General features: G+C 46.1%; 2 protein-coding genes, 1 long non-coding RNA gene and 2 pseudogenes across 3 annotated transcripts; 1 reads left to right on the top strand and 4 right to left on the bottom strand.

Moving 5' to 3' along the window:
* Positions 1 to 899: 899 nt before the first annotated feature.
* LOC136526616 (uncharacterized) lies at positions 900 to 2,754 on the bottom strand. The gene has a single exon (XM_066519226.1). The coding sequence runs from the start codon at positions 2,752 to 2,754 to the stop codon at positions 1,075 to 1,077; it is 1,680 nt and encodes a 559-aa protein (XP_066375323.1). The 3' UTR covers positions 900 to 1,074.
* An 8,120-nt stretch (positions 2,755 to 10,874) lies between these two features.
* Positions 10,875 to 13,107, bottom strand: LOC136529533 (uncharacterized). The gene has a single exon (XM_066522604.1). It carries the CDS (start codon positions 13,067 to 13,069, stop codon positions 11,369 to 11,371), a length of 1,701 nt encoding a protein of 566 aa, XP_066378701.1. The 5' UTR covers positions 13,070 to 13,107; the 3' UTR covers positions 10,875 to 11,368.
* Positions 13,108 to 16,730: 3,623 nt separating this feature from the next.
* Positions 16,731 to 17,229, bottom strand: LOC136527531 (uncharacterized). The gene is made up of 3 exons (XR_010776807.1): positions 17,216 to 17,229; positions 16,976 to 17,041; positions 16,731 to 16,804 (listed from the first exon to the last, which is right to left on the bottom strand). It is a non-coding gene; the product is annotated as an uncharacterized lncRNA (long non-coding RNA).
* A 4,397-nt stretch (positions 17,230 to 21,626) lies between these two features.
* LOC136528919 (exocyst complex component EXO70H1-like) lies at positions 21,627 to 22,898 on the top strand (annotated as a pseudogene).
* An 883-nt stretch (positions 22,899 to 23,781) lies between these two features.
* Positions 23,782 to 25,805, bottom strand: LOC136529860 (uncharacterized; annotated as a pseudogene).
* Between the last annotated feature and the right edge of the window lie 1,762 nt (positions 25,806 to 27,567).

The raw sequence follows: 27,567 nt of genomic DNA, 5'->3' as shown, positions 1-27,567 counted from the left end.
CTGCGAGTGGGGTGAGGAGGACGAGCGCAGGGTGGGGATTCCGCTGGCGCGCTCGGCGTTCGGGGGCCGCGACCGGCGGCGGCGGATCTGGGTTGGGAGGCGGCGTACGGGTGCGGGGGCGGGGGAGCGGGGTAGCGGGGGGTGCGTAACGGTTCCATCATGTTTCATAAGATAACCAACAACTATTCCCCTTTCTGTCAGTGCAGAATTCACATGCATCTCCTCTCCTGGTGTGCATAACAGAGCAGAACAGAGTAAGGTTGAGGGCAGAACAGACAACCCAACTGCAAAACCAGAGCGACCAAAGTTACAACTTCTACTACTCTGCATATATACCGCAACACTTTTAAAACTGCATGGTCATGGATGATATCAGCTGGTACTCCTAGTGTCCAGAGAAATTAGGACCCTGGAGCCGAGGACAGCTGGACAGGCGGCCTGATTTGTTTTCTTTTTGCAAAGAAAGAAGAGCAAGTGAATTTCATTCACTGCTGCTATTACAAGGCAGGGGCCAGGGGTTACAGATCAGCTCTCTACTGTTTCAGTTCTTTTTTTTTTTTGGCAAAACTGCTGTTCCAGATACTTCACAGAAAATGTTTAACAATTACACAACAAAGATAACTACTAACAAACTTGTGGTGCTTCAGCTTTTTTCCCCCGTCCTTCAGACCGTGCTTCAGAGATGCAGTCCTTGGAAAACAACAACATTTTATTCCGATACCCAAGCATAACAGCGAACACAATGCAAATGGAAGCAGGATTAACAAAGGAATACTACACATATGGCAACTTGCCTTGTTTGAACTGAAGTAGAGCATATAACTATCACAAATGCTATTACAGGCCCAAATGGCAGCAGGTACAAAGAGCTTAGTGCTGTTCCATATTTATTTTATCAAACATAAATAAAATATATAAATAGCGAAGTGAAGTATGATAATGCTTCAGCTGTTACTCTGCTTCAGAAATAGCTTTCAGACAACAAGTCATTTGAAGCAGCAGCATTTCATTCCAAAACCAACAGAGACAAAAACCTACGGTGGATTGTTCTTGGTGGTGCACTATATATGTCCATCAGCCTTCAAATAGCTCTTGCAGCATCTCTTCTAGCTCCTGGGGAGTAAATTTTGGAGTGGTAACATTGTTATCCTCTATGTATTTTCTGTAGACTGGAATGATTTTCTCTATGATAGCTTCCCGTAGCATTTTTCTGAGTTCAGGATCTGGGACCTTCCACAGCTTTTGGGTGGTGTATGTTTTCTGAAATTCAGACTCGAACTTAGGCAGTGGGGAATAATGTTTTCCAAAGCAAAGAGGTGTAGGATTGAACAAGCATGACAATACTGGTGCCCAAGATACTAGTAGATAGCTCTCAATGTAGCCCTCGATTTTCTCAAAGAGAGCCGCCACATAGATGTCGAGAGAAGAGTACTTTTGAGGGCTGCCACGTATGAAGTCTGAGTTGTTGAGCAAGAATAAGAACAGGAGCCTCTCCCGTATGAAGTCTGAGTTGTTGAGCAAGAATAAGACCCCGACGCCTTGATCTGGAAATGATTTTGATATGTTGACAAGCTTTTCTTCAAGACAAGACGCCAACTCCACGATCATGCTGTTCAAAGGAAATAGGTCTCCAATCTGTGCCTGTGGCACATACTTACCAAGCCTAGCTGCCTCGGATACAACTGCATTCACTGGCGAGTAATGAGAGCGCAGGAAGCTGATGTGCCTGGTAATGGTCCGAGTGGCCTTGTGAATCTCGGGTGATCCTTGCAGGATTTGAGAACCTGAATAGTTGATGACGCCGTCGTCCTCTATCGACTCCATGACAAGGGTCCTAATATGCTCCAATGTGCTCCATATGGCCTCACCCACCTTGGCCTCCCTAGCTGACAAGAGGCGGACTGTCTTGCCCTGTATCCTTTGAACTTGTGCAGTGGAGGACGAATGGAATGACAACTGGATCTTGGCTAAGGCCCTGGACAGAGCATCGTGCACACCCAGCAGGGTACTGAGCTTACCGTATTGTTGCGTCCCTCCCCGATCCATAAGGGTAACTACTTCAATTTGTTGTATAGAGGCCTTAGCATTCGGAGCAACTATGACGTCAACAAAAGCGAGCATTTCCGACATGGTTTCTTGGATAAACTGTGCATACTGGAATGGATCCGGAGGACTAGCGTTGCTCCCACTCTCGGCCACAGGGTCTTCTTTGTCCTCAGAGATGCTGGGCAGGCCCAGGGAGCCGCGATCCGGGAAGAGCGACGCCGACGCCAGGCGGATGGTCTCCGTGATTTCAGCGAGAGCCCGGATCCAGCTCTGTGCAGGGAGAGTATGCTCCAGCGTCACTGCGCCATCAGCTAGGTGGAGAACCCAGTCGACGCCCAGCTCCGTGAGCCACCTCTCCAGGATGCCCCGGTTCACCGATAGGGCACCCAGTAACTTCCTTTTCAGCAAGTTCGTCTTGGAATTTCTTTGAGCAAGTGGCGCACCAAAGAATTCCTGGACCATGCTTTTCATGTGCTTCCTCTTCATCTCCATTTGTTCCGGGCACAGGTAATAGTCGAAGGGCAAGTACATGGCCATGGACGCCTCCGTAGAGATGGAGGAGACGTGAGAGCCGGTAAATGTGTAGCCAGTCGAGACTATGGTACCTGATGATGACCAGGAGCTGCCGATGCTGTAGGGGCTGAATCCGAGCTGGTTGCTCCAAGCTCCGCCGCGGCCGCCATCCCTGTCCGTGCCCGTGGTCTCCATGCTATTGCTCTCGCTAAGCTACCTTGCGATCTGCAGAGAGAGCTAGGGATCGGAGCGCAATATGCCCCAATCGATTTCGAGCCTATATCTGTTGAGTGTTGACTTATTGACTTCGCTCACGGTCATATATTATAGATATAGATGGCCAAACGGACCACCGGGCTCTCATGATGAATATAATAAATATGTATGGCCATTTTATACTAGCACGCGCACTCGATGCCATTCCCAACTGCTCCCTTTGTTGGCCACTGCAAAGCATTCCTCCCTCATGTAAATATAGTAATTTACTTCTCTCATGGCATCACCTTCTTGCTCCTTTTTCCATTGAATCGTGGATACAGCTATCTATAAAGGACCGGGTTCTTCATTCAGCCGGCGACGAGATTGTCGGCTTCTGCCCTATCTGCAACGTTTGCGTGTTTGTTCCTAACGCAGAGTATTCTAGGCGAATTCCTCAGGTTATGTTTCTGTAACATAGTGACCTTTATACGTACACAAAAAAAAAATTAACTTTCAAATTTTGTTCATAAAACCCACGTAAATTACTTGGTTATTTGACCTATGTTGAAATCAGAAGTTAGTTTGGACGTGAGGAGGCACCACACGGATTCCCGGCTTCCCGCACAGGGTACGACGTGAGAAGGCCATTCAGGATCTTTGAATCCAAATTGTATTGCAAGTTTACAACGGCCCCTTTTCGTAAAAAGAAAAAGAAAAAAACTTTACAAACAGCCCACACACACGTTACAGGGCTACTCCGGCCCAGTGAGCTTCACATTGGACCTTCTGGCCCGGTTACTTCTTCTTACAGCCTGGTTCGTTCACCCATTCTTTGGCATCCTCCTCTCATCTTCTGTTGTCGTGATCGTGCTCACACATTGCGAGACCCTGTGCATGTACACGGAGGGTGATCGAGTAACTTGGCTCTCAAATTTATCATGTTTCTTAAGGTAACCAACAACTATTCCCCTTTCTGGCAGTGCAGAATTCACTTGCATCCCCTCTCCCGGTGTGCAGAACAGAGCAGAACAGAGTAAGATTGAGGGCAAAAGCAAAACAAACAAAACAACTCATTTGTAAAATCAGAACAACCAGAGATTCTACTACTGCTGCATGTATACGGCAACACTTTTAAAACTGCATGGATAGTATCATCTGGTACTCCTAGTGTCCAGAGAAATTAGCAGCCCGGAGGCCAGGACAGGCAGCCTGATCTTTTTTTGCAATGAAAGAAGAGCAAGTGAATTTCATTCACTGCTGCTACTATTACAAGGCAGGGGCCTGGAGGTACAGATCAGCTCTCTGCTGTTCCTGATTTTTCTTTTTTTTGTTGCGAAACTGCTGTCCCGTATACTTCATCACAGAAAATGTTGAACAATTACACAACAGAGAGAACTACTAACAAACTTGTGGTGCTTTAGCTATTTTCCCCCTATCCTTCACACCGTGCTTCAGAGATCCAGTCCATGGAAACAACAACATTTTATTCCAAAACCCAGGCATAACAGTGAACTCAATGCAAATGGAAGCAGTATTGACAATATTATACTTAGGGCAACTTGCCTTGTATGGTGCGCTAGTTCATCATCCTTCAAATAACTCTCCTAGCATCTTCTCTAGTTTCCTGGGAGTGAATCCTGGGGTGACGATGCTGTTATCCTCCAAGAATTGTGTAAACACTGGGATGACTTTATCAACGACGGCTTTCCGCAGCCTTCTCTGCATCTTCGGGTCTGGGACCTTCTGGAGCTTTTGGGTGGCATAGGTCTTCTGAAATTTTGACTCAAGCTTCGATAGAGGAGACGGGTATCTAGTGAAGCAAAGCAGGATCCTGCAAGCATTTCAACACCGGTGCCCGGTGCCCAAGACTCATGGAGATAACTATCAATGTAGTCATCGACTTTGCAGATGAGGGATTCCATAATGAAACCCAAACACCTAATTGTGCGCAACTGCTGCAACAAGTAGTAGAAATTGTTGATCAAGAATAGGAACCTGAGTCTCTCATCTAGGAACGACGACGATGTCCAGAATGACGTTGTTGTGGAAGAGACCATCTCCACGATGAGGTTGGGGACATGGCTCACGTTTTCATTCTCAGGCACAAACTCACCGCGGAGAACTGCATCATCTAGAATGAGATTCACCGAACCGTAATTGGCCCACAACACCTTGGTGTAGCTTACTATGGACTTCATGACCTTGTGAATGTCACTAGAACAGCGGTCGTTCGACCATTTCCAGGTCCAGGCCATGACAATATTCATGATCTCAACAATTGTAGCTCATATGGCCTCATCTAACTTGGTCAGGTCTGCCGACAAGAAATCTTCCATCGCACCGTCAGTAGATTCTACTTGTAATGGCAGGATATGTTGGGAGGCCATGGAAAGAGCGTCATGCATGTCTATTAGTGCCTGGAGCTTCTCAGCTGGTGCCAGTGCCCCCGGCCTATCAGTAGTTTTTGCGGCAGCAGCAATGTCAACGAAAGGCAGCATCTTGAGCACAGTTGCTTGGACAAGTTCTGCAAATTCAGAAGGAGATGGCTGCTTTCTCGCTCCTTCATCCTGGTCCTGCCTCTGGCTCTGGCTCTGGCTGTACCATCCATCAAGGCTTGTCAGGATGGATTCACCGATCTTGCGTAGCGCTACGATCCATGTCTCTACAAGAAATTGGAAGCCGTGCGAGGTAACGACGCTCCATGAAGATTCATGTGTTCCGGCGAGGTGGAGAACCCAGCCGACGTCCAGCTCCGACAGCCATGTCTGCACGGCGGTGCTATCATCGCCACTGAATTCCACGACCAGCCCCTTGATATGCTCGAGCTTCTTGGCCACGTCTTCCGCGAGCTCCTTGGTTACATACAGCTCCTCCGTGTTTTCTCCCACGACCGGCGCCGTGAACGGATGGAGATCACGAGTCCGCGGTTCTCCGCCTGAATCGGTGGTGGTGGTGGTGGTACTGGCGGTGTAGGTGGTATACTTGAAGTGGTGCTGTCGCCACCGATAGGCGGCAGCGAACCGCCTCCGTCGTCGGCGTCATGCCCGCCGCTGCCCCTCGGTCTCATCCATGCTCTCCTCCAGGGCCAGGCTGAGGCCACCGCCATGCGAGCGGCTCACACGGCTAGAACTGGAATGGAATCAATCAATCAATCTAGAGAGCGATGAAAATGAAATTTTATTTTATGCTTCAATCATCAATTCAATAATGAATCAACCTCAACAAAAGTCCACAAAGCGTGTGTCCAGTGTCCATGACGAGTCCACAAAGCTGTCCCTTGACTTCGACCTGTACCAGTGTGATGCCGTGTAGGATGTAGCTGAAATTTCATGATATTTATGACGCGGTGTTGATAGTTGAAACTGACGGCCTGACCTCATCTAGATTTGGCCTAAATCAAACCTTTTCAAAACTTTAACCATCAATACTTAAAATTCCTCAACAATTCTCTTGTTTTTTATGTGGTTTGGTTTTCTCCTGCTAACAAAGTTCCTCAGCATTTCTGATCCCTTGATGAGTTTCAAAAAAAAGACAAAATTATATATACCTTGAAAAGACAAGATTGTTTTAAATCACATAAAGTATTGATTATTTCGGCCCCTAGATGATTTCAAATGGAAAAAGTTTGAACCGCAAAGATTCAAATCACGCCAAACACTACAGCTTTGGTCAAAGTGTCTCTCCTGCAAGGTGGTTTGAAAAAAATGTATTTCAAAGTCTGAGAAGTTTAAATGTTTGTTTTTGGAAAAAGACTACGTAATCCCCTGACCTTTGCTCATGTGTCTACTTTACCCCCGAACTATGAAACCATGTATTCGACACTGTAAACTTCTCTAAACCAGACATTTAACCCCTTCTAGTGGTTTTGGCTCCTGGTTTTGCCGACGTGATAGTCCAAACTAGCTCACATTGACATGTTGGCGCTTGGGCCCATGCGTCATAGAAAGGGGAGGTGATCCAGGCGCGCGAGCATGGTCGGTGCTGCTGCTCCGCCTGGGCTGTGTGCCCACCGTGGGCGTGTCCTCCGCGGCCGCCGCTGAGGAGGTGATGCGGCACCGTTGGTGGCAACCACTGCGGCGGCAGTGGAAGTGCCCCTGGCCCTAGGCGCGCGAGACGAGATCCACCGAGATCTCCCGCTCCTTGCCGTGCACGATGACGCATGTCCGGTGGCCGCGGCCGCCTTCCCCATTGCGCATGGACACATGCTCGCGGCGCGAAACGAGGACAAGGCAAGGTCTAGGTGGGCGGCGAGCCTTGGTCTTCCTGTAGGCCTCCTCCGCCATGTCCCCGGACGACCTCCATCTCACTGTCCACCACGACGGTGACGAAGTACCTAACGAGAGGTCTCTGGGAGCCCGAGGATGGGAAGCGCGCGCGGGAGAGGTCCTAGGTCAGGTCCACGTGGCAGTCCCGCACGCGGAAGCGCTTGGACCCGCGCCGCGTCCACAACAACCACGGTGACATGCGCACGGCCACTGTCGCCTTCTTCTCGTCATCGCCCTTGCCCTCGTACTCGACCTTGTCGTCGCCATAGTCGGACGCCGAGGGGGACGGCGCGGGGCCACAGAGCATGGCACGGAGGCTGAGCCCAAGCGCGGCGCGCAACCACAACAGCGTAGCCAGGCTGAGGCGCGTGTCATGGACGGACGTGACCAGGCTGGTCCCCGCCCCAGAGCCATCGGACTCCGACCCTGATGACACTGTGGTTGAGCGTGAGTCGTCACAGGCACGCGGATCTATGGCGAAGGGGTTTGATAGCTGGGCCCACTGCCAACGAGTCTTGGGCTGCCAGATTGTAGTGCCACATAGGCAAAAGCAGCTGCCAAAACCACTCCAGGGGGTTAATTAAACAGTTTAGCAAACTTTAATATGCTTGTTAGACAGATTTGAAGTTTAGGGGGGTGAAGTAGCCACAGCTGAGGGGCTTATGTAGACTTTTTTCTATATTTTGTTTGACCCTTAAATGAAAAATATCACCTACAAATTTAATGTAAAGTTTATCTTCATCGGACATGAGTTAAAGTTTTTTTTATGTTCCAATTATTTTTAAAGGAGGGCCATATTGTCAGGAGCCTTTAGAAATCGACTTCTAAAGACGGGTGGATTTTGCAACCTACAAATAGAGTGCATTTCTAAATGCGCCTAAACGAATCAACTGCTTCTAGAAATATATAAAAAAAACTATTTATATAGATGATTCTTGATAGAGCCCCTCTTTGGAAAAAAACGAGCATCGCTGATTTTTTTTATAGTAGTGATCTAAGAAAAATTGATCGTGCTTAATTTTTATTATCTACTTAAAAATCACATGATTTTTAGAGGTCCCAAATTCTTTCATTTTGATCAGGAAAATGTTGAGAGGTTAAAGGAACAAATCTAACCAGCAATTAGGATGCCAATAAATCCTGTCGGCAAGTTATAGGGCCAGCAGACGTTGAGTCTTCTCATCGGCCATTGGAACGTGCAGTCTTCGATCGACAATTGGAAGGCCGGCATACACATATTGGACTCTGGAGAGTCGATAACTCACCCGTCAGCTGGTGCCAAAAACCGATTGTCTAGATTTTTTTTTCGAGCAACAAACCGATTGTCTAGATCTACGATGTTTATAATTTGCTTTCTAGTTTTGCAATTTTCTATTTAAATAATATTATTAAAAAAATCCTATGTAGTTTAGCTACTATTCCACTTCATCTTGTTAATTTCACGACATGTGGTTGAGCAACTGAGGATGGCTTAACCGGCACGGAGGGGTGCAAGCTGGAGGGCGGCGGGCGGGATAGAGTTATTTTGTGTATATATATATACTCCCTCCGTCCTATAATAGAAGTCGTTACGAGATACGTGCAGGTCAAATTTTTTCAACTTTAACTAGGTTTATAGAAAATACGTGCAATATTTATATCTCTAAATAAATTTATTATGAAAATATATTCAACGATCTATCTAATGATACTAATTATGTATTACAAATATTAATATTCTTTTATATATAATTGATCAAAGTTAAAAAAACTGGCTTCTCGGAAAGGGAAAACGACTTCTATTTTGGGACAAATGGAGTATTTGCAAAAAAAAAAGTGAAATTTGGCACGGTCCAAAACATAAGTACTCGGAGTCCAATATGTGTGGCTTCGCTAGTTTCACCTGTGTGGCTTCGCTCGGAAACCTTGAGATTTAAGCGCTGTCCGGCACTTTGCAGGCAGATTAAGGCCCGCAAAACCTGATGGGGTCTTCTGTCCAATACAACAGCATGGTGATCCGGCACCTTGCACGCAGATTAATGTGTTTTGAGGCCTTAGTGATGAGCCCTCGGAGTCTTTCAACTTTATACATTAGCAGTTTCACAAAGTTTGTTTGGTTAGACAGGGTGGCTAGCGTCCGGACGTCCAGACACCCGCGCAGCCGCCTGGTGCGCCCGTCCCGCCTGCTGCGCCTGTCACGAAGTTTGCTTTGGCCAGTGACCATGGTCTCCAAACTTTTCCGGGTGGCGAGTGACTGGGTCAACGCAGTAAGAAACATCCATGGACAAGGTTTTGGGACGCATGGCCCTATCATTCAGAAGATCAAGAGCAGGAAGGATGGATTCACAAGAGTGGATTTCGTCAAGAAGCTCCAATTTTAATGCTCATTGTTTAGCTAGGAGCTATATTAATTTTTTTTGGTAGGAAGATATGTTTGGTTTGTTTCGCCTCCTTATGGAGTTTGTACTTCTTATGCTGATATATAATGATGGCCGACTCTTTTGCTCAATAAAAAAACAAAGTTTGTTTGGTTATACAGGGTGGCTAACGTCCGGACACCCGCGCCCGCCTGCTGCGCTCGTCCCACGTGCCACGTATGCTACTAAGCCTGCCCCCAATGCAACTGCAGCTCGCATGCAACTCTGCGCCTACACGTCCCGCATGCAACTGTTGCGCCTGCACACCCGCCCCTGCATGCTAGTGCGCGTACGCATGCAGTTGAGCGCCTCGTGCCTGCTGATGCGTATGCAGGTGGGGACCGCTACGCCCACGGGGACCGCATCTGCATGCACCCGCTTTCTCTACGCCTGTTAATGTTGCAACATGAAAGCACTTCTACAACATACGTCTGAAACATGTGAACATTTACAAGCATACGTTTGCAACATATGTATATAGCAACTACAACATCCTTAAACACATTTGCAACATATGTCTGAAACTGATGAAACATTTTGAATAGACGCTTGCAACATATGTTTGAAACATATGCAACATCCAGATGAAACACTTGCAACATAGGTCTAAAACAGGTGAAATATTTGGAACGCACACTTGTGACATACATGTATAGCCAATAAAACATATGCAATATCCAGATAAAACACTTGCAACATACAGATGAAACATTTGAAACATACACTTGCAAGATACATGTATAACCATTGCAACATATGCAATACCAGATATACTTTTGCAACATCCAGATAAAACATATGCAACATACACATGAAACGCATGAAACATACGGTTGCAACATGTGCTCATCTACATGCTGCCGTCCAATGGAGGCTAGTTGACGTGGCGCAAGGCACGGACGGGGTGCGCGGTGCGAGGCGGGTCTAGTGTGACCGTGCGAGGCGCGAGGTGCAGGGGCGCACGGCGTGAGGCGAAAGGCGTAGGGACGCGCGGCGCGAGGCGGGTCTGTCCTGTCCGTCCGGATGGACATCCTGATAGGAGCATTATCATTTGTTATAAGTTTCAGACCGCTTTGAATGGAAGAGGGATTGTCATTTCATTCCATGTTAGTATCGGTGGGTACGATGTTCTTAATTTTCTTATATATAATTAATCTAGTCAAATAAATTATTGTTGGCATAATTACCTTTGCCTAAACTTAATCATATCCCCAAATGTAGATATATCAAAATGTCAAAAATAGTGTCACAATTTACGAACATGGAGAAAGACTAGTTGATTAGACAAGTTGCATGGACCTCAGGCCATTCTAGACACATTTCACAATTTTACGACTTGATTCAGCATCTACCCGGTCCACAAATTAAAATGACTAGACAGCCGCTCAATTTTTTCATGAAGCAGAGACTTCTGCATAAGTTTCAGCTGTGCCAAACAAGGACCTAAAATCCTAAACCAAGCATAGCTTTAGACTTCTTCACTTGCAGCTAAATATTACAGAGCATTGCAATTTACAAGCTGACATTGTTTTGGTACAGTCCTTCCATGTGGATTGCAAATTACACTACTCCAGGGAATGGTTGCTCCACATTCGACACGAAAATAGGAATAAACTACACATTAACGGCGGTAGTAGCAAGTACAGGGGCTAATTGCCAAAATAAGAATGAGCACGAATCCTACTCCTGTCTAACTGCAGTTTTTGCATATAGAGAGCGAGATCTGCATTAATTGGACTTAATACCTCAACTACAAATTTGACGAAGTTACAGGTTCAGCAGCCAAAACAGACTTATTACTTGTAGTACTTCACCTTAACTGTAGTCGATAGCTCGATCCATAAGTCAAGTCGTTTGAAGATCATTTCTCATTTAAAACCAGAATGAAACGATGAACATAGATGGAAGCAATACTAACTGAATGTTGGTAACTTGTGGTGCACCGGTTATTTATCCTTCAAATAACTCTTCCAACATCTCCTGCAAACTCTCGGGACTGACGATGACTCTTGAAGCGCTGATGCCACCATCCTCCAAGAACTTTGTGAAGGCCGAAATGACTTTGTCAACGACGGCTGTCCGCAGCACTTTCCTCAGCTCTGGGTCTGGAACCTTCCAGAGTTTCTGCGCAGTGTAGGTCTTCTCAAACTCCGACAAGAACTTACGCTGAGCTGAGTATCTCGTGAAGAAAAAGCAACAAGGTGAATGACTGTGCAAGGGCTTCAACACCGGCGTCCAGGATACTTGCAGGTAACTGTTTATGTAACTGTCAATCTTGCGAGCCAGGGCATCCGTTAGGACATCCGAAAGCAGATTTTGAGATAGCAGTTGGTGCCACAGGAAGTAGAAGTTGTTGGCCAGGAATAGGAACCTGAGGCTCTGATCCGCGAATAACTGCGACACCCTGGTGAGGCTTTCTTCTAGGGAACGGATGATCACGATGTTCAGGTTGGTGGAAGAACCGGTACTATTCTCACCGAGAGACAGACATGCTTCATATGCAGTAGCAGGATCCACTGATGAACGGTTGTAGCTGTAACTAGTCGACAGCACAATGATGTAGCTCACTGCGAACTGAGTGGCAACATGAATGTCAGGTGATGAATGCAGTCCTGACGCTGTATGGTCATGGCCATGGCCGTCCGTCGTCAAGGACATGAACTGTGTCCTGATGCAGTCTCTCGTGTTCCTCATGGCCTCGTCCACCTTGTCCATCTTCGCCAACAGCAGCCTTCTCATCTCCGCGCTTATCCTCGTAGCTTCTGCGTCGGTTGATGACGAACAGGAGGAACTGAGACACGAGTGCCAGAGCTGTACCTGTTCCGAGACCCCAGAGAGAGCGTCACGGACATCTATCAGTGTCCTGAACTTGTGAGCTGATGCCACTGCACCCTTCTTGCCAGAAACGACACCACCATGGCCATGGTCGTCGCTGCTAATGCTACTGCTAGCAGGGCTAATGACGTCGTCGAGTGCAACGACGGCGTCGACGAAAGGGAGCATGAGCAAGAAGGTTGCAGCGACAAATCCTACCAATTCTGAAGTAGCTGGCCAGAGCAGAGCTTCTTCCTCCTGCTGCAGCTCCTGGCTACTACACCATCCAGTAAAGCTAGCGACGGACCTGCTGACGGCGTGGAGAGCGAGGACCCAGCTGCGTGCGGTGTGCTGGAGTCGCCGCGACACGAAGGTCCTCCCCGCGGACGCGGCGTCCAGCTGGGCCAGGTGCAGAACCCAGCTGACCTGCAGCTCTGAGAGCCACTTGCCAAGTGCGCTGCTGCTGCCGCCGCCGCCGTTGCCGATAGTGGTCGTAGCCGCTCCACATCCACCACGGGATCCATGGATGATGAGGTCCCTGATGTGCTCCCGCATCTCCGCCTTCTCTTCGCCCGTGACGCCCCCGGCGGCGGCGGTGAATGGGAACGGAAGGGACGCGGCGGTGCTAGTGGCGTAGGTGGTGGCAGTGTTGGACAGGGTGGTACCTGAAGCGGTGCTGCTGGCTCCACAGTTGACGTCGTAACTGTGATCAAGCAGAGCAGGTTGCGGTGGTGGATGCACAGGATCGTCGTCGCCGCCGCCACCGCCACCGCCACCGCCGCCTCGGTTGGTGGATGCGACGGTCCACCTCCATGCTCCCCGCCATACAGCCGCCATGCTGCCGGCACGGTGAGCTCGTTAGCTAGTTGCAAACTTGCAACCCATGCGCACCGGGCCCGCCCGGCCGGAGCCCATGTATAGCTGCAAGCATTAGAGGGTCATGTACTCTGAAACATCACCAACGCGTTACTTTTTTTGACTTTGACCTGGCGGGGCCCGCGGCAGTGCGCGTCTCTGAAACAGCGACGCGTTGATGAGGACTAGAGTGTGTTGAGTGTTGACTGACACTGCTGGCAGTTTGGCACCGACAAGACCTCACTACCTCACGTCCTCACCTGAACGGTATTGCATCGATAATGCTTAGGAGCGGGCGCGCCGTTTTCTTGGCCAGCGCGGCCCAACAGGTTTCTTTGGGTCTCTCTCTCAAATATATCTTCCACTCTCATACTCGTCTATCGTGTGCGGCTGTGTGTGCGCTCGCTGCTCGGCTGCTGCCATTTTCCCCGCCGTGCACCCATCTCGCACCACATGGCTCCTCTATCCAGCGTCGCGCTCCCATCCCACATCGCGCCACGCTCCATCCCCTGCTGCGCCCACTCCACCTCACTGCGCGCAGCGCCCCCGCTGCTACGCGCCGTGTCCCGTCCCCCACGTGCGCCGGGGTGTTGCCGGGGTGTCACCGCAGCCAGCGTTCCCCACTAGAAGGTCGTGGCCGCCGTGAAGCATGACCTCAACAAGGAGATGTTGCGATGAAAGCGTATGTTGCAAGCGTATGTTTTAAGTGTTTCAGACGTTTTGAGGGGTATGTTGCAATTGTTTCATATAGATGTTGCAAAAGTAGATCGGGGATGTTGCACATATTGCAAGTGTTTCAGAGGTGTTGTTCAAAATGTTTCATCTGTTCCAGACGCATGTTGCAAGCGTTTCGATCTAGATGTTGCATATGTTTTACACATATATTGCAACAATATGTTCCAAATATTTCAGTTGTTTCAGTCTTATGTTGCAGTAAGTGTTTTCATATCGCAAGTTACAAGTGTTTTTATCTGATGTTGCATATGTTTCATACATATGTTGCAAGTGTATGTTCTAGATGTTTCATCCGTTTCATATGGATGTTGCATTTAAGTGTTTCATGTTGCACGCGTTTCATGTTGTACGGAGAGCGAAGGGGCGCGGGGAGTGATGGTGGCACGGCACGGGCGCTGGGTAATGATGGGGGCATGGCGAGCTTGGGGTCGGCGGACGGGGCGCGCGGCGCGCCGGTGTCCTACGGACAGGGCGCACTGGGGGTAGCCGGTCGGGGCGTGACAGGGGCGGGGTGCGTGTGCGGGACTGGGCAAACGGCCTCGAATCGATGCGGACAGGGCGGGCTACGCGTGCGAGGCGAGTCGTGTGGACGCGTGGGCGTTGTGACAGAATGGGTGCGCGTGTAGAGCGGGAATAAAATCACCGCACGGGGGCAGGTTGTGCAGGCGTCCGGATGCGTCCTCGCGTCAGACGTCTGGGCGCTAGTCACTCCTGTATTGCATACCGGAACAGCTACGCCTATAAAGGAGATACTCACTCTGTATTAACGAGGCACTCACCTCGTCTCAACAAAAATCAATGTATAGAGTTGTTCTAAGTTAAATTATTATAAATTTAATCAAATTAATAGAAAATAGCACCACCAAATTAGTATCGCTAGATACATTATGACGAGTCTTTATATTGGATCGAGGTTCCCAATCCCTTTTACAAAAGGTACAGCCTTTTACCGATCCTGAGAGTATCATTTGCCTGCTACAGAATATTCCTGGACTCTCTAACATTTACAGTCATGGTACAATGGGATTTATCCTGCCTTTATAGTAATGGGTCTTCATTGGCCATAATGAGCAACTAGTGCAAAGCGCGTGCCATCGCGCGCGTAGGCAGGTGCAGAAAAGATCTAGAATATGGAGTACATAGACTGTAATAAGCAGCTGTTGGTTTCATAAGCAGCATGGTCTAATTTGCATTCAGAGTCACAGGGTCTAATTGGGACCGAATGTGAACAAGCCGAGATAAGGTGGGCCTGTATGTTTTGAGGTCATGGTTATCATCGCCATTACACCAAAAATAGTAACACAGGGCACAACGTATCGAAGCAATATTTGAGTGCAAAGATGTGTATTTAGTTTTCTGACATAGAGAAAATAGACAGGATTTGAGCAGAAGTATTTTAAAGCGTACACAGTATTGAGAAGGTCTAAAAGTACATAAACATGTTGCCATATTCTGTCCTCGAGGCGGCGTTATCTATAGATACATAGGTTTGACATGTCGAGGTGGACTCAGTTGTTTGGTTCTGTGAATCCATACCTGTATAAAATCATAGTATTAGGAAGCAAGAATATGTCTGCAAAATTAGATGACAGAAATTCATAGTAAAAAACTGGAGGCTAAATGCTGGAGGCTCAATATTCCCTGGAGGAGAAAGAACCCAATACAGATGTAGGCAACGCCAAACTGATTCAAAGGTGAAATGAGAAAAACAAATAGTATAATATAAAACAGTTAGAACTTATTTTTGAAGAGCCCCTTGTGGAGTTAGCAAACCCAACACAGATCTAGGCAGCGCCAACCTGATTAGAAGGCCCTAGATCATAGGAAAAGAAGAGTAGAAAGGAAACCTTTAAAAAATTTAGAGGCCTCAAAAAGATATCAATCATGATTTGATCAAGATGTTGGAGTTTTAAGGCACCAGAGTAGACGTATAATGATAGAGAAAGTTGGATTCATAGTGCATTTGGTAAATTGAATAATAGATAAGTACTCATACACGAGCTAGAATGTTTGTTGTACTTATATTTTTGTAGATGTAACCACAAACATGTATGATAGAAGCGGTTCCATTTGGAGTAGAGTAGAACGGCATGTTTGTATGAAGTAATTAATTCTGTGAACTAAAGAAGCAAATTCTTAACTTCATAAATCATGAAATGGTGGTCTAAAAAGTGACCTTACTTTTTTCCCCTATAGGCTGATGATAACCTTCATTTCAGAAAAAGATACATTAAAAGGGCAAGAACTGAATGTATGAGATGCTAAAATGATCGGAGAGGTTTTTAACCTTTGTTTAGACAACATTTCAAACACAACCTTTGTTTATCCTTTCAGTGACAAATCAAATGTGCTCATATTTAGAAGCCATAATTACTTGTAGGGCTAGGATTACCCGGACAAACCTTTAATATTTGACATCATTAATGGCTAAAATATCTTTTGGTTTACAAAATGCAGTCCTGGAATGTGGAATATTGCCCAAACATAAACACATTATTTTTTTCCAGAGTCCATCATAGACGGCTGAAATGCAAGGCCTGAGGATTTGAATGCTACAGCTAGCATCTTGTTGACTTATTTCTAATGGAATACCATATATCCATGGAAAGTATATATGAGGCACTGGGCTACGTGGCCATGCACAGCATATATAATTATTTAACTTGAGGAGTTAACAATTAATATTTAGTCTTAGAATTTAGCAATCAGCTACCTTCTTCTAGTCCACCAGACATCTAAGTATAGGCTAACAAACATGTAGATGGCCATGGATTTCGGCAACAAGAATGGACATTATTAAATGGGTTAGTGGTACACCAGGCAGACCTAAAGATTTTGTTTTGACAATTTTGCACATTTATAATTGTGATTTACACTTTTGTTGGAGAACCCAGACATGACCTGCAGCAAAAATGTACCTTCACATTCACAATTTGCCTGGAATTTTTAGATGCTTCGAGACTTTGATCTGAACAGCAACATCTAGATGATGAAGAGGCATCAGACATCAGCAACGCAGCAACAATCTTCTAATTGGTCAAAATCAAAGGGAGCAAGGGGTAAATGGTACAAAACCTAATCATCACAAAATATCTGGAAACGACACATGTAAATCTCTATAATGAAATATGGTACGAAATGAAATTTCCATACCTGCGTGGATTGGCAGATAACAAGCCTGCATTTAGAGACGAGATTGATGTATCTTCATGTGCTTTACTGTCCAGTTCGTATAGAAACAGAAACTATCAATTCACACAGGCTCTAGGCACAATGTTATCCAAAAGCAATACTGAATTATGGAACTTAAATTTATCATGGAGGTATTGTAGATAGAAAAATGATGTCACAGCAATGCAAAAAAGCAGCAGCTCTAGATGACCAAGCGATTACCTAGGTACTTGTCCAGATCCTAATGTTTTTTCTTCCTTTTCATAGGAGGCCAACCTCACTGTGGCAGCAGATTCATTATTGGGTCACCCTTGTAAGTTGTAAGCTATCACTTTGACCTGTATGTTCATGTAGATGATATAAAATAAAATGTAGCAGGTGTAGGGAAACTGAACACGTAGTTCTAAGTTGCAAGATAGTATCAGTAAACTAAAGCGTATCAGTAAACTAAAGCTAACAACAAAACAGGACAGTATGAATGTCTTCTGCTGTAACTGTGAGCACACTCGAGCTAGTGTTAATGGAAACTTCGAAGGTTTCTGAAACAAAAAAATATGACAGAATCAATTTGAAGTGGGGTAGTTTAAAGGTTTTGCAATGCCCTCTGTCTCTGAGGTAGCAGATGGTCACTAAATCGCAAAAACAGTAATGTCATCATCAGTAAGTTTAAGAATGACATGAGACTGAATTCTCTGAACCTAGCCGTATGTACACTATGCATTGAAAAAGTACTCACCACAAACGAGGTATGAAGCAAGTCACTAACCTATAAATCAAGTCCCCTGTGCTTCTTACTCTTCACCTAGTACATAGGAACAAAGGCATGGCCACTATCGTCGGCATCACACAGGCTAATGTAGATGTTTGTTTTTGTCAGACACCCTAGAGATGGCTGAATGTGGTCAAAATGAGGCTTTGGTCCCCAAAAAAAAGCAGCAGTTGATCTCTGAGGAAAACTAAAAAGAACACCAATCAATTAGCCCTGATGAATTATACGAAAACTAAATGCATGGAACCGGCTAAAAAAACAAGGCGCTTAGTAATCCAGTGCAGATCTTGTAGAGAAAATTAAGCAGGCAACAACATGTCCATTGAATCGAGGTAAAGACAACGCAATAAGAAAATGCAGATACGTTCCAGAAAAAATAAAATACACTCACGGCGAGCCACAAATCACTATGTTTGGTAGACAAAAAAATCTATTGTTATGCCACGTGAATCTATAGGCAATGCTTTTTCCTCAGTTTATCTTTTTTAGCAAAGATGAAATCACAATCTTAGCATGTAGAGAATGACTGCTCCTTGTTTACCTCTCATCGCGGATAGCCAGTTTTGAGAGCTGCAGCCATTTCCCCCGTGCATGAGGCTCTTATCGGTCCATCTTCATGACCATTCTGGATTAAGTCTGAGAGCTGGACAGATAAGAGAGAGCACGTGGCATTGTCTATAGAACAAAGTTTTTTTTTGAACTCAATGACAGGAGCTCTGCCTTTCAATTAAGATAGGGAAAGAAAGTTTATGTACAAGCAAAGACAAACGAGATTAAGGTTTCATCCCCCTTCCCCTCATACACGTGTGAGCTAAACGTACTCAAGAGCTCTCTTCCTTTGGTGTATGTCTTCCTTTATCCTTGCGGCACCGTTAGTATCAAGTTGTCAAAAATTCTCCTATTTCTCTCCTTCCATATATTCCAGAAGATGTAGATAACCACCCCGTTGAGCCGCCTACGCTCAGATCTTGGCACTTTCGCTGCCGCGTCTTCCCACCATGACTTGATGTGGGTGGGTTGTACCTGTAGCTATTGTTGCAATTGAGTGAAGTTTTCCCACGATAGGATTTGACCCCAAACCGCCTTGGCAAAAGGGCAACAAAGGCATAAGTGGAGGCTTGTTTCTAAGGGACCGTTGCACATGACACATTGTTGTTGGTGCGGCCACCCTCTCTTTTGTAGGTTATGAGCCGTTAGAATTTTATCTTGCACTAAGATCCAGGTGAAGATCTTGCATCTGTTCTCCACATGCGCTTTCCAAATCAAGTCCGTATGGAAGGGGGTAGCGAACCTCTGAATTGGATTCTGTATGCCGAGCGGGTGGAGAAGTTCCCATCATTGGTCCAACGCCAGGTGATGGTGTCCTGGACGCCCTGCTGTAGGTGCACATCCTGTATTCATATCCAGAGGGATACAAACTCCTCTATGTGGGTAGCCGAGGTGATTTTCGTCTCTAGCTTACGCATCCAATTGTTGTTCCGTAGCTCTGTTTGCACCGTTTGGTTTGTCCTTGAGACTAGCCGGAACAAGTTCGGGGCTAGATACTTAGGGGCCTGTCCATCGAGCCAACTGTGGTGCCAAAACTTTGTCTTTACCCCATCTCCCAAAGATATAATGATTGAGAAGTTGAAGAGGAGGCGGTCATCATCATAACATGGGAGCTCTGAGCCGCCTGTAGAACAAAGTTTCAATTAGACCAATCAATTCAGGTTCAAGATAGCATAGTAATGAACGGATCTTTCAAATTCACAGCAATCTGTCTATAACATATAGTTCAGACTATGAACTCAAGCGTAGGAAATACAAAAGAGCCATTAGAGTGCACAGAAATATATGGTATGCGTTATGTGGTTACGGTATTTTTTAAAGTTGGATAAAGAGCAATCAATGTTGTGTGCCTACAAATATTTTTGTACCTGAAAAATTTAGATCTATGACAACATTGTTTAGCTTCAAAAGACCACCGGAATATACATGTCGAATAATGAACATAGAATCTAGAGTATGAAACTAAAAGGGGAAGAAAAGCATTACGTGAAGGATAGGGATAAAGAGATTACGACCAGCATTGTTTTCTATGCTTGGAAATTCCAATTGCAGTATTGTATCATGCATTTAGAACAAACAACAACAACAAAAAATGGTACTGATCAGCAGGGGCAATGTGTGCTAACCTCCAAAACTAAAGGTAAACGTAGTACAAAGGGCACAATATATACTAACCTCTAAATTGTACTGACCAGCAGGGGTAGTGTAGCTTAAGCTTAAATGTGTTAGTTGATGTACCAAAAGAACAAGACTAAAACATACAAGGAAGAAAACAAAGAGGATAGATCTGTAGCAAACCGAAACAGAGGGACCCATTGCAGCCACCCAACTATGAATCTGTGCTGAGTAAATACATCATTGGCAATGGGGTGCGCTCAGCAATATAACAACCAGCAAATTATGTGGATCAAAGACATCACTGACAATGGAATTATGCTCAGTAACAAACGTACAAAATGTAGCAACTAATAAAAACGAAACAACACATGCAAAAGAGAACTGCTGAGCCATAATGACATCGCCATCACAAAACTGATGCAAATAGCAAGAATCATGGAAGAATGAAATAATCATTCATCATTGCACAATTCCATTGTCTTAAAAAAATTCATCATTGCACAATCACAAAACCTCAGTAGATAACATGAAGAACGAAATAATTAATCATCATTGTCCAACGAAGGATATCAGTTATACACATGATCCACAGATTTAAAAACAAGAGAACGGCAGGAGCCAACGGGCTCCTAGGAGAAGGGGCCAAGATTCTCACAGTGCGAAGAGAGAGCTAAGGGAGGGGAGGGGGGGGGGGACAAGGGGAGAGAGTGCACCTCCACCATGCGCAACAGGCCAAATGCGTTGGTGTGGGGCTCCTCCAGCGATAAAGGCTGGCGAGCCAAATCCACACACGTACCCGGCCCCGACAATGGCAAGGAGAGCAAGCACAGGAGAAAAAGGTCTTTCCCAAGCGCACACAAGAGTGGAGAGCTCACTCACGCCACAACAAAGAGGAAGGAAGGGAAGCCTCATAATCTGCTCATGCAATGCAACTTGCAGGCAACACGTCTAAGTGCAGACCATAAAGTAAATTACCTATCAGGTGGTGAAGGAAAATGCAGACGTAGCCAAGTATAAGGCGACCAATGGCACCTGATGCCAAACCGGTTGTAACTAACCTGCTCAAATACATTTTTTCTCTTCTCCGATTAATCTCGTTGTTTCTTGATCCTCTTGATAATGGGTTCTTTTTAACAGTGTTTTGAGCAAACTAATATAGATGAGATATCAATATCTTTTCATGCTAAGCAGCGCAATCAGGGTATCGCCACAGCTACACGAATCAAATATTTGCCAGAGGCATTCAGACTGTCGTTGTGCTGAAGCCTGAACTTGTGCAAGCACAGAAGGCTCACCCAGTTCATGTTCCACGAGCTCTGGTCCCAAATCCAAAATGGGCTGTATATTAGAATTATAATTATTCAATTAGCATAAGTACAGGAACACTTAATTTGAACTTAGCGTCTAATAACATGTCAGACCTACCAAACCTGCTCTGCTTCCATCTCTGAGTCAAGAGATAGATAAATAGCCACATCCCATTGTACTGGTCGGGGGCGCTCGTAGTGACTTAGGGGGTTGAAGATCAAGAAGTGGCTTATTTATACCAAGCATTCCTCTTACCACTGGATTCAATCTCTTGGTCATCAAATCCACGCACTGCACAGATAGGTTTGAAGTAGCCACGATGGCGGCGCTCTGGCTCAGAGATGAGGGGCTCTGGTCGTGGAGGAAAGTGCCGATGAGGGGCTCGACGCCATGGAATTCAAGGAAGAGTTGGTGGAGACGCGCCGGCACCTGAAGGGCCTGGTGGAGGAGTTCTGTGGCGGTGCCAGTGGCAAGGTCACTGCACCGGACAGGTGGCTCTCGGAGCTGAACGTCGCCTGGCTTCTCCATCTCGCCGAGCTTAGTGCATCTGCGCGGGGGAGCTTCATCTCACGGTAGCCGCATCATCTTGTAGAGAGTTGGATCCTGGCTCTACGGCAAATCAACACGTCCATCTGGACATGCTTTAGTGGATTTTCTAGTCAGGAGGAAGCAACTGTTGCGCCACCCGCAGGTCCTGAATTTGTACGGTTCATCGAAGCAACGTTGTGGAAGATGCTCACCTTTGTTGGCGCCATCGTCGCTGCTTCTCTGAATGTTGATGATCCTAGCTGCCAAGAGCAACAACATATGGTTTCCAGGGCAGCTGGGGAACTCCGGGCACTTCTAGACGTGCGCTACGCTCTTTCCCTAGCCTCAGAACAGATCATGATGTCATTCCGTTCCTCACCCTATGTACAAATCCACAAGAATAATTGACGATATGGGAGGCCTCTTGTCAGCAGAACTGGGGAAGCTGGATCAGGCCGTCTGTGACACAACGGATCGCATCAGGACTGCTGTCATGTCATGCTTGGACGATGACTCTTCATGTTCTCGGGGTACTTCTCAGACTCTGCAGCCATCGCCCGATATCCACAAGACCACTCGGTCCGTCGTAAACTGCATCAAAGTGCTGTCAGCTAAGGCATTGCTCCCTGCAAATTATGCTCATCCTGAAGATGGTCACTTCTCTGGAAGAAAAGCTTGCCAGAGTATCACAGTCATTCCCAGACCAGAGTCTCAGGTTTCTATTCTTGATCAACAACACCTGCTTCATAGGGCAGCAGGTCCAGCATGACCTCACTCGCAAAATCGACTGGTATATAGAGAGTTATCTCCAAGTGTCGTGGGCACCAGTGTTGAAATGTCTTCGCAATCCCACATTTGATTGCTTCAAGATAAACTACTCACCGCTGCCAAAGTTCGAGTCCAATTTCCTCAAAAAAAAAAAAAAAAAAAAGAGTTCGAGTCCAAGTTTCAGACAACCTACGCTGCCCAAAAGTCCCGGACCCTGAGCTGAGGAAAAGGCTGCGTGTAGCTATCATTGAGAAAGTCGTTTCAGGCTTTACCAACTACTTGGAGGATAACAATAGGATCACCCTAGGAATCACTGTCACTCCTCAGGAGCTCGAGGAGATGCTGCAGGAGCTATTTGAAGGGTGAACAAGTGTAACGTACAAGAACAAGCTAAAAGGAAGGCAACATGGAGAAATGGAGATGAGGAAGTCGATTTCTTAAGGTGTGTTCTAGGGACTTTGGCAAACCCTCTTGTTCTTTGTTCTTGTTTTTCTATCGTCTAATAAAACTTGTGGCAAAATCTCTTGCCGTTCCTTCTAAGAAGAAATGGAGATGAGGAAATCGATGCACCTTGCTGGGTGTTTCTTTTGTTTGCGTCTCTGTGCTTTAGCCAGGGGGTCACTTGTTATCACTTACCAGGAGGTTTTTAGTTGGTGGAGAGCAACTCTGTTTTCCTTTTCGGTGGCTTGGTGCACACAATACTAAGATGTAAACAAGGGCACCATAGAAGACAAGTTGTTTGTTACTTCTTGTTTTCATGCATGTTTCATGTTCTGTTTCGGGTTTTGATTAAAATGTTGTTGCTTGGAATTTTTAATGATTTTTGTGCCATCGTGAGTCATGAGGTGTCAGTATATACTCGAGATTGAATTGAATGTCTAGCCTCCACAGTAGAGGGGTCAATCTGACAACGAAGCAAACAGTCTGTTCGCTTGTTGGTTTCAGGCATGACTTATCAGCTATGGTATAGTATTTTTCTCTCACAACAAACAAACATCAGCCGAGCTTATCAGCCCAGAAACCAACCAGCGAACAGGCTGAAAGTAGGGATTTATCTATGCAAACAAGAACTTCAACTAGTATCTCCTTAAATGACGCACTGCAAGAATAATAAGCAAACGAGTACTGCTAAAATTTAATTAGTAACCAAACATTTAGGCCTGTATATTTGCACTGTCTCGCCAATCAGCAGGGTTGAAGCAGAGTAGTTCCGAATAGACTAGTTTTAGAAGTACTAGACCAAGAACACGCCACAATGATTGATCAAAGTTGATGGGAATGTGAAATTGACCTGCGAACAGAAAAGGAGAGGAAATCTAAGAAATCCCTTAGATTGAAAGAATTGGCGTGCACAGGGTCAAATTTCGAAAGATTTATAAATTGGATGTCAAATATTGAGAGGCATGCGAATTGAGGGTTAAATATTAAAATTTCTCCTCCCCCTAGGCCAATGCAACACGGTTCAAACAGGAGACAGAGTAGAACAGTGCAAAACGGAGAGTGACACCTTAGAGTATCATACCGGACTACAGGAGACATGCATAACTAAATAAACTTCTGATAACTACTATGGTTTGATGCACTGATTTATCCTTCAAATAGCTCGTCCAACATCTCTTCATGTTCCTTGGGAGTGACTCTTGAGGCACCGACAACATTATCCTCCAAGAATTTTGTGAAGGATGGAATGACTTTCTTGATGATGGCTGCCCGCAGCTCTTCCCTCAGCTCTGGGTCTGGAACCTTCCAGAGCTTTTGCTTGATGTAGGTCTTCTCAAACTTTGTCTCGAAATTATGTTGTGCCGAGTATCTCGTTAAGCAACAAGGTGTACGATCATGTAAGGGCTTCAACACTGGTGTCCAAGATATTTGAATATAACTGTTTATGTAACCATCGATCTTTGTGAGCCAAGGCATACATGGGGACATCAACAAGCCGCTGATTTGTACGAAGCTGATGCCAGACAAAGTAGAAGTTGTTGATCAAGAATAGGAACCTGAGGCTCTGGTCTGGAAATGACTCTGACACTCTGGTTAGCTTTTCTTCTAGAGAACGGATCATCACCATGATCAAGCTGGTAGAAGAACTGGTATTCTCATTGCCTGTTGCTGCGGGGGCGTCCTTACCATTTACACGAACTGATGCTGGTGCTTCATGAATGGTAGGAGGAGGATCCACTGCAGATCGTTTGTAGCTAGTCGACAACACGTGGCCTTGTGAATGCCAGGTGATAGGTCCTCCAGTCCTGATGCTCTAGAGTCATGGTGACGATCACCCGTCAAGGACATGAACTGAGTCTTGACATAGTCTCTTATGTCCCGTATGGCCTCATCCAGCCTGTCCAGTTTTGCTAGCAAGAGGCTACTCATCTCACCGCTTGACTTTGTAGCTTCAGCGTGCAGCTGGATTGAGGAACAGAGCCACGAGTCCCAGTCTCCCAGAGCTGGACATGTTCCAAGGCACCGGCAAGAGCGTCACGGACGTCTGCTAGTGCCTGGAATCTGTGAGCTGATGCCACTCCACCCCTACCACGCCTACTGCCAGAAACAATAATCCGATGGTCGTCGTCGCTGGCACTAGGATCAATGATTTCCAATGCAACAACGACATCAACAAAAGGGAGCATATGCGAGAAGGTTGCTGCAAAAAATCCTACCAGCTCTGATGTAGGTGGCCAGCAGGTTTGTAGCTGCTGTAGAGCTTCTTCTTCCTCCTCCTGGCTAGGACTAGGACACCATCCAGTGAAGCTAACGATGGATCTGCTGATGCCGTGCAGAGCTAGGACCCAGCTGCGTGCAGTGTGCTGGAGTCGCCGCGAGGCGAAGGCACTCCCAGCGGACGCATCCAGCTGAGCAAGGTGGAGAACCCAGCTGACCTGCAGCTCCCAGAGCCACCTGTCCAAGGGATCCGATCCATGGATGAGGTCCCTCATGTGCTCGCGTGTCTTGGCCTTGTCTTGCTCCGTGACCGTTTCGCCGCCGACCTCCTCGTCCGCGTCTTCTTCCACGACCAACGTGGAGGTGTTGGGAGCGGGCATGAACGAGTGGAGGACACGAGCAGCTAGAGCTGAGGCGCTGCTGCTGCTGGCTGTGGTTGTGCAGGTAGCTGATGAAGCAGTGGTGGTGCTACTGATGCCATAGTTGTTGTTGATGTAATCGGCCAGGTAGTAGGGCTGCGGCGGCCCCTGGTGAACGGAATCACCACCGCCACCGCCGCTCTCGGTGGATGAGACCCTCGAGCTCCATGCTCCCCGCCAGGTAGCCGGCTATGGGCCTTTTCGCTGCAGCAGGTTCAAGGCTCCAAGCTGATGCAGCTGCTATACCTACTGCAGCTCTATAACCTTATGACAGTGTGCATTATCGCCAACGCCATTTCGCTACGTTCTTGACTTGGACCTCACCTGGATGTTGTGTGGCTGTGGTTCTTCTGCCCCCGTCTTCAAAACGGCAACGCAGTGACTTTAGTGTGTACGTGTTCCTTTTCTCCGGTGCGATTTGCGAACCCAGCTCCTCCCGTCCTTTGTCGCCATACCCCTTCCCCTTCGATTCTGAATGATCGTAGGCTGATGGGAATTCCGATTGACCGGTCCACAATCTGTGGGCAAACGATTGAATGGGTTGTTTAGAGGAGGTCAGGGCCCGGCATGGCCCAAGGGACCAAACACAACATACATCAATATGGGCCAGATTAACGTGCCAAGCCGAGATGTATGTCTCCTTTGTTTTATTTTGGCTGCGTCATCTATTTATGTCCTTGCTGTCGTTATATGTGCAGGTTTCAGCTGCTCCCTCCCATGCCCAGGCCAAAATCACTGGTCCGCAGGACTGCAACACGGTTCATACAGCGAAACAGAGTAGAACAGAGCAAAACAGAGTATCACTTCTTTAGATTTTTCTTTTTAAAAAAAATTACAAAATTTTTGTAATATTTTGTCGTACTATAATATTGTTTTTATTAAAAATTACAAAACTAGATGGTAAAATACCTAATATTGTTTTTATTAAAAATTACAAAACTAGATGGTAAAATACCTAAATTGCATAAATAGATTCCTATCGGCTTACTGATAGCCGAGATGTGCCAACAAAGTACTCGTCGTCCTCTGCTAAGTGCGTGCCTCCTATCGGCTACTGTATTGCCGACTAGGTCCTATCGGCTACTGCTACTAGTCCGATAACATGGTGTACACAATTGAAAATGTTTTTTTTTACTTGACGGAGGATTAGGAATGGTCCACACAAGTAGAGCTAATGTTAAAAGCGACTTGAAGTCTCGTACCATGGACAAAGTATATAAATAAAAATTTGAGAATTACATTTCAATTCTCACATGGTTTTTTTATATTTTTTATAGAGATCTTCTTTTGTTGACCTATAACAAAAGAACTTATGAACCTTTGGTAGGTTTTCAAATAAGATGTAAAAATCGTGAAAAAGGTCACGTAGCCTAGTGGTTATGTTGGGTTCATAAACCCGGGGTCCCTCTGAAAGGGTCGAGATGGCGGACTAGAGGGGGGTGAATAGTCTTTTCTAAAATTAATCGCGTCGGCTAACCGAAACAAGTGTGGAATTATAACTATCGGTCTAGCCAAGACTACACCCCTCTATCTATGTTCTCTAGCACCTTCCAAAGATACTAATCAAGCAACAAAGGTGCCGGACTAGCTAGAGCTCACCTAACCAATTCTATGAGCAAGGTTACACAAACCTATGCCACTAGTATTTTAAGCAACAAGGGAGCCCCTACACATGCTAGTAAGCAAAAGCACAAAGCTAACTAAGCTCACTAGCAATGCTCAATAACAAGTCAACCAATGCCTAATTAGAGAGCGTAAATACTTAGCTACACAAACTAAGCAATGTGACTAACAAGGTTGTAAGGAAAATGGACCCTTAGCCCATTTACTTTGGATTTCGGTGTTTGATGACCAACACAACCAAATTGGACTAATGAATTTGCAAGTGTTTGTTTTGTAGTTCAATAGGGTGCAAGACGTAACTTGGACGAAGGTGACGTGATGATCCGATGATCAAC

The sequence above is a fragment of the Miscanthus floridulus genome, chromosome 19 (assembly GCF_019320115.1).
Source record: "Miscanthus floridulus cultivar M001 chromosome 19, ASM1932011v1, whole genome shotgun sequence".
Classification (NCBI taxonomy): Eukaryota; Viridiplantae; Streptophyta; class Magnoliopsida; order Poales; family Poaceae; genus Miscanthus; species Miscanthus floridulus.
This window is presented reverse-complemented; position numbering and strand designations above follow the sequence as displayed.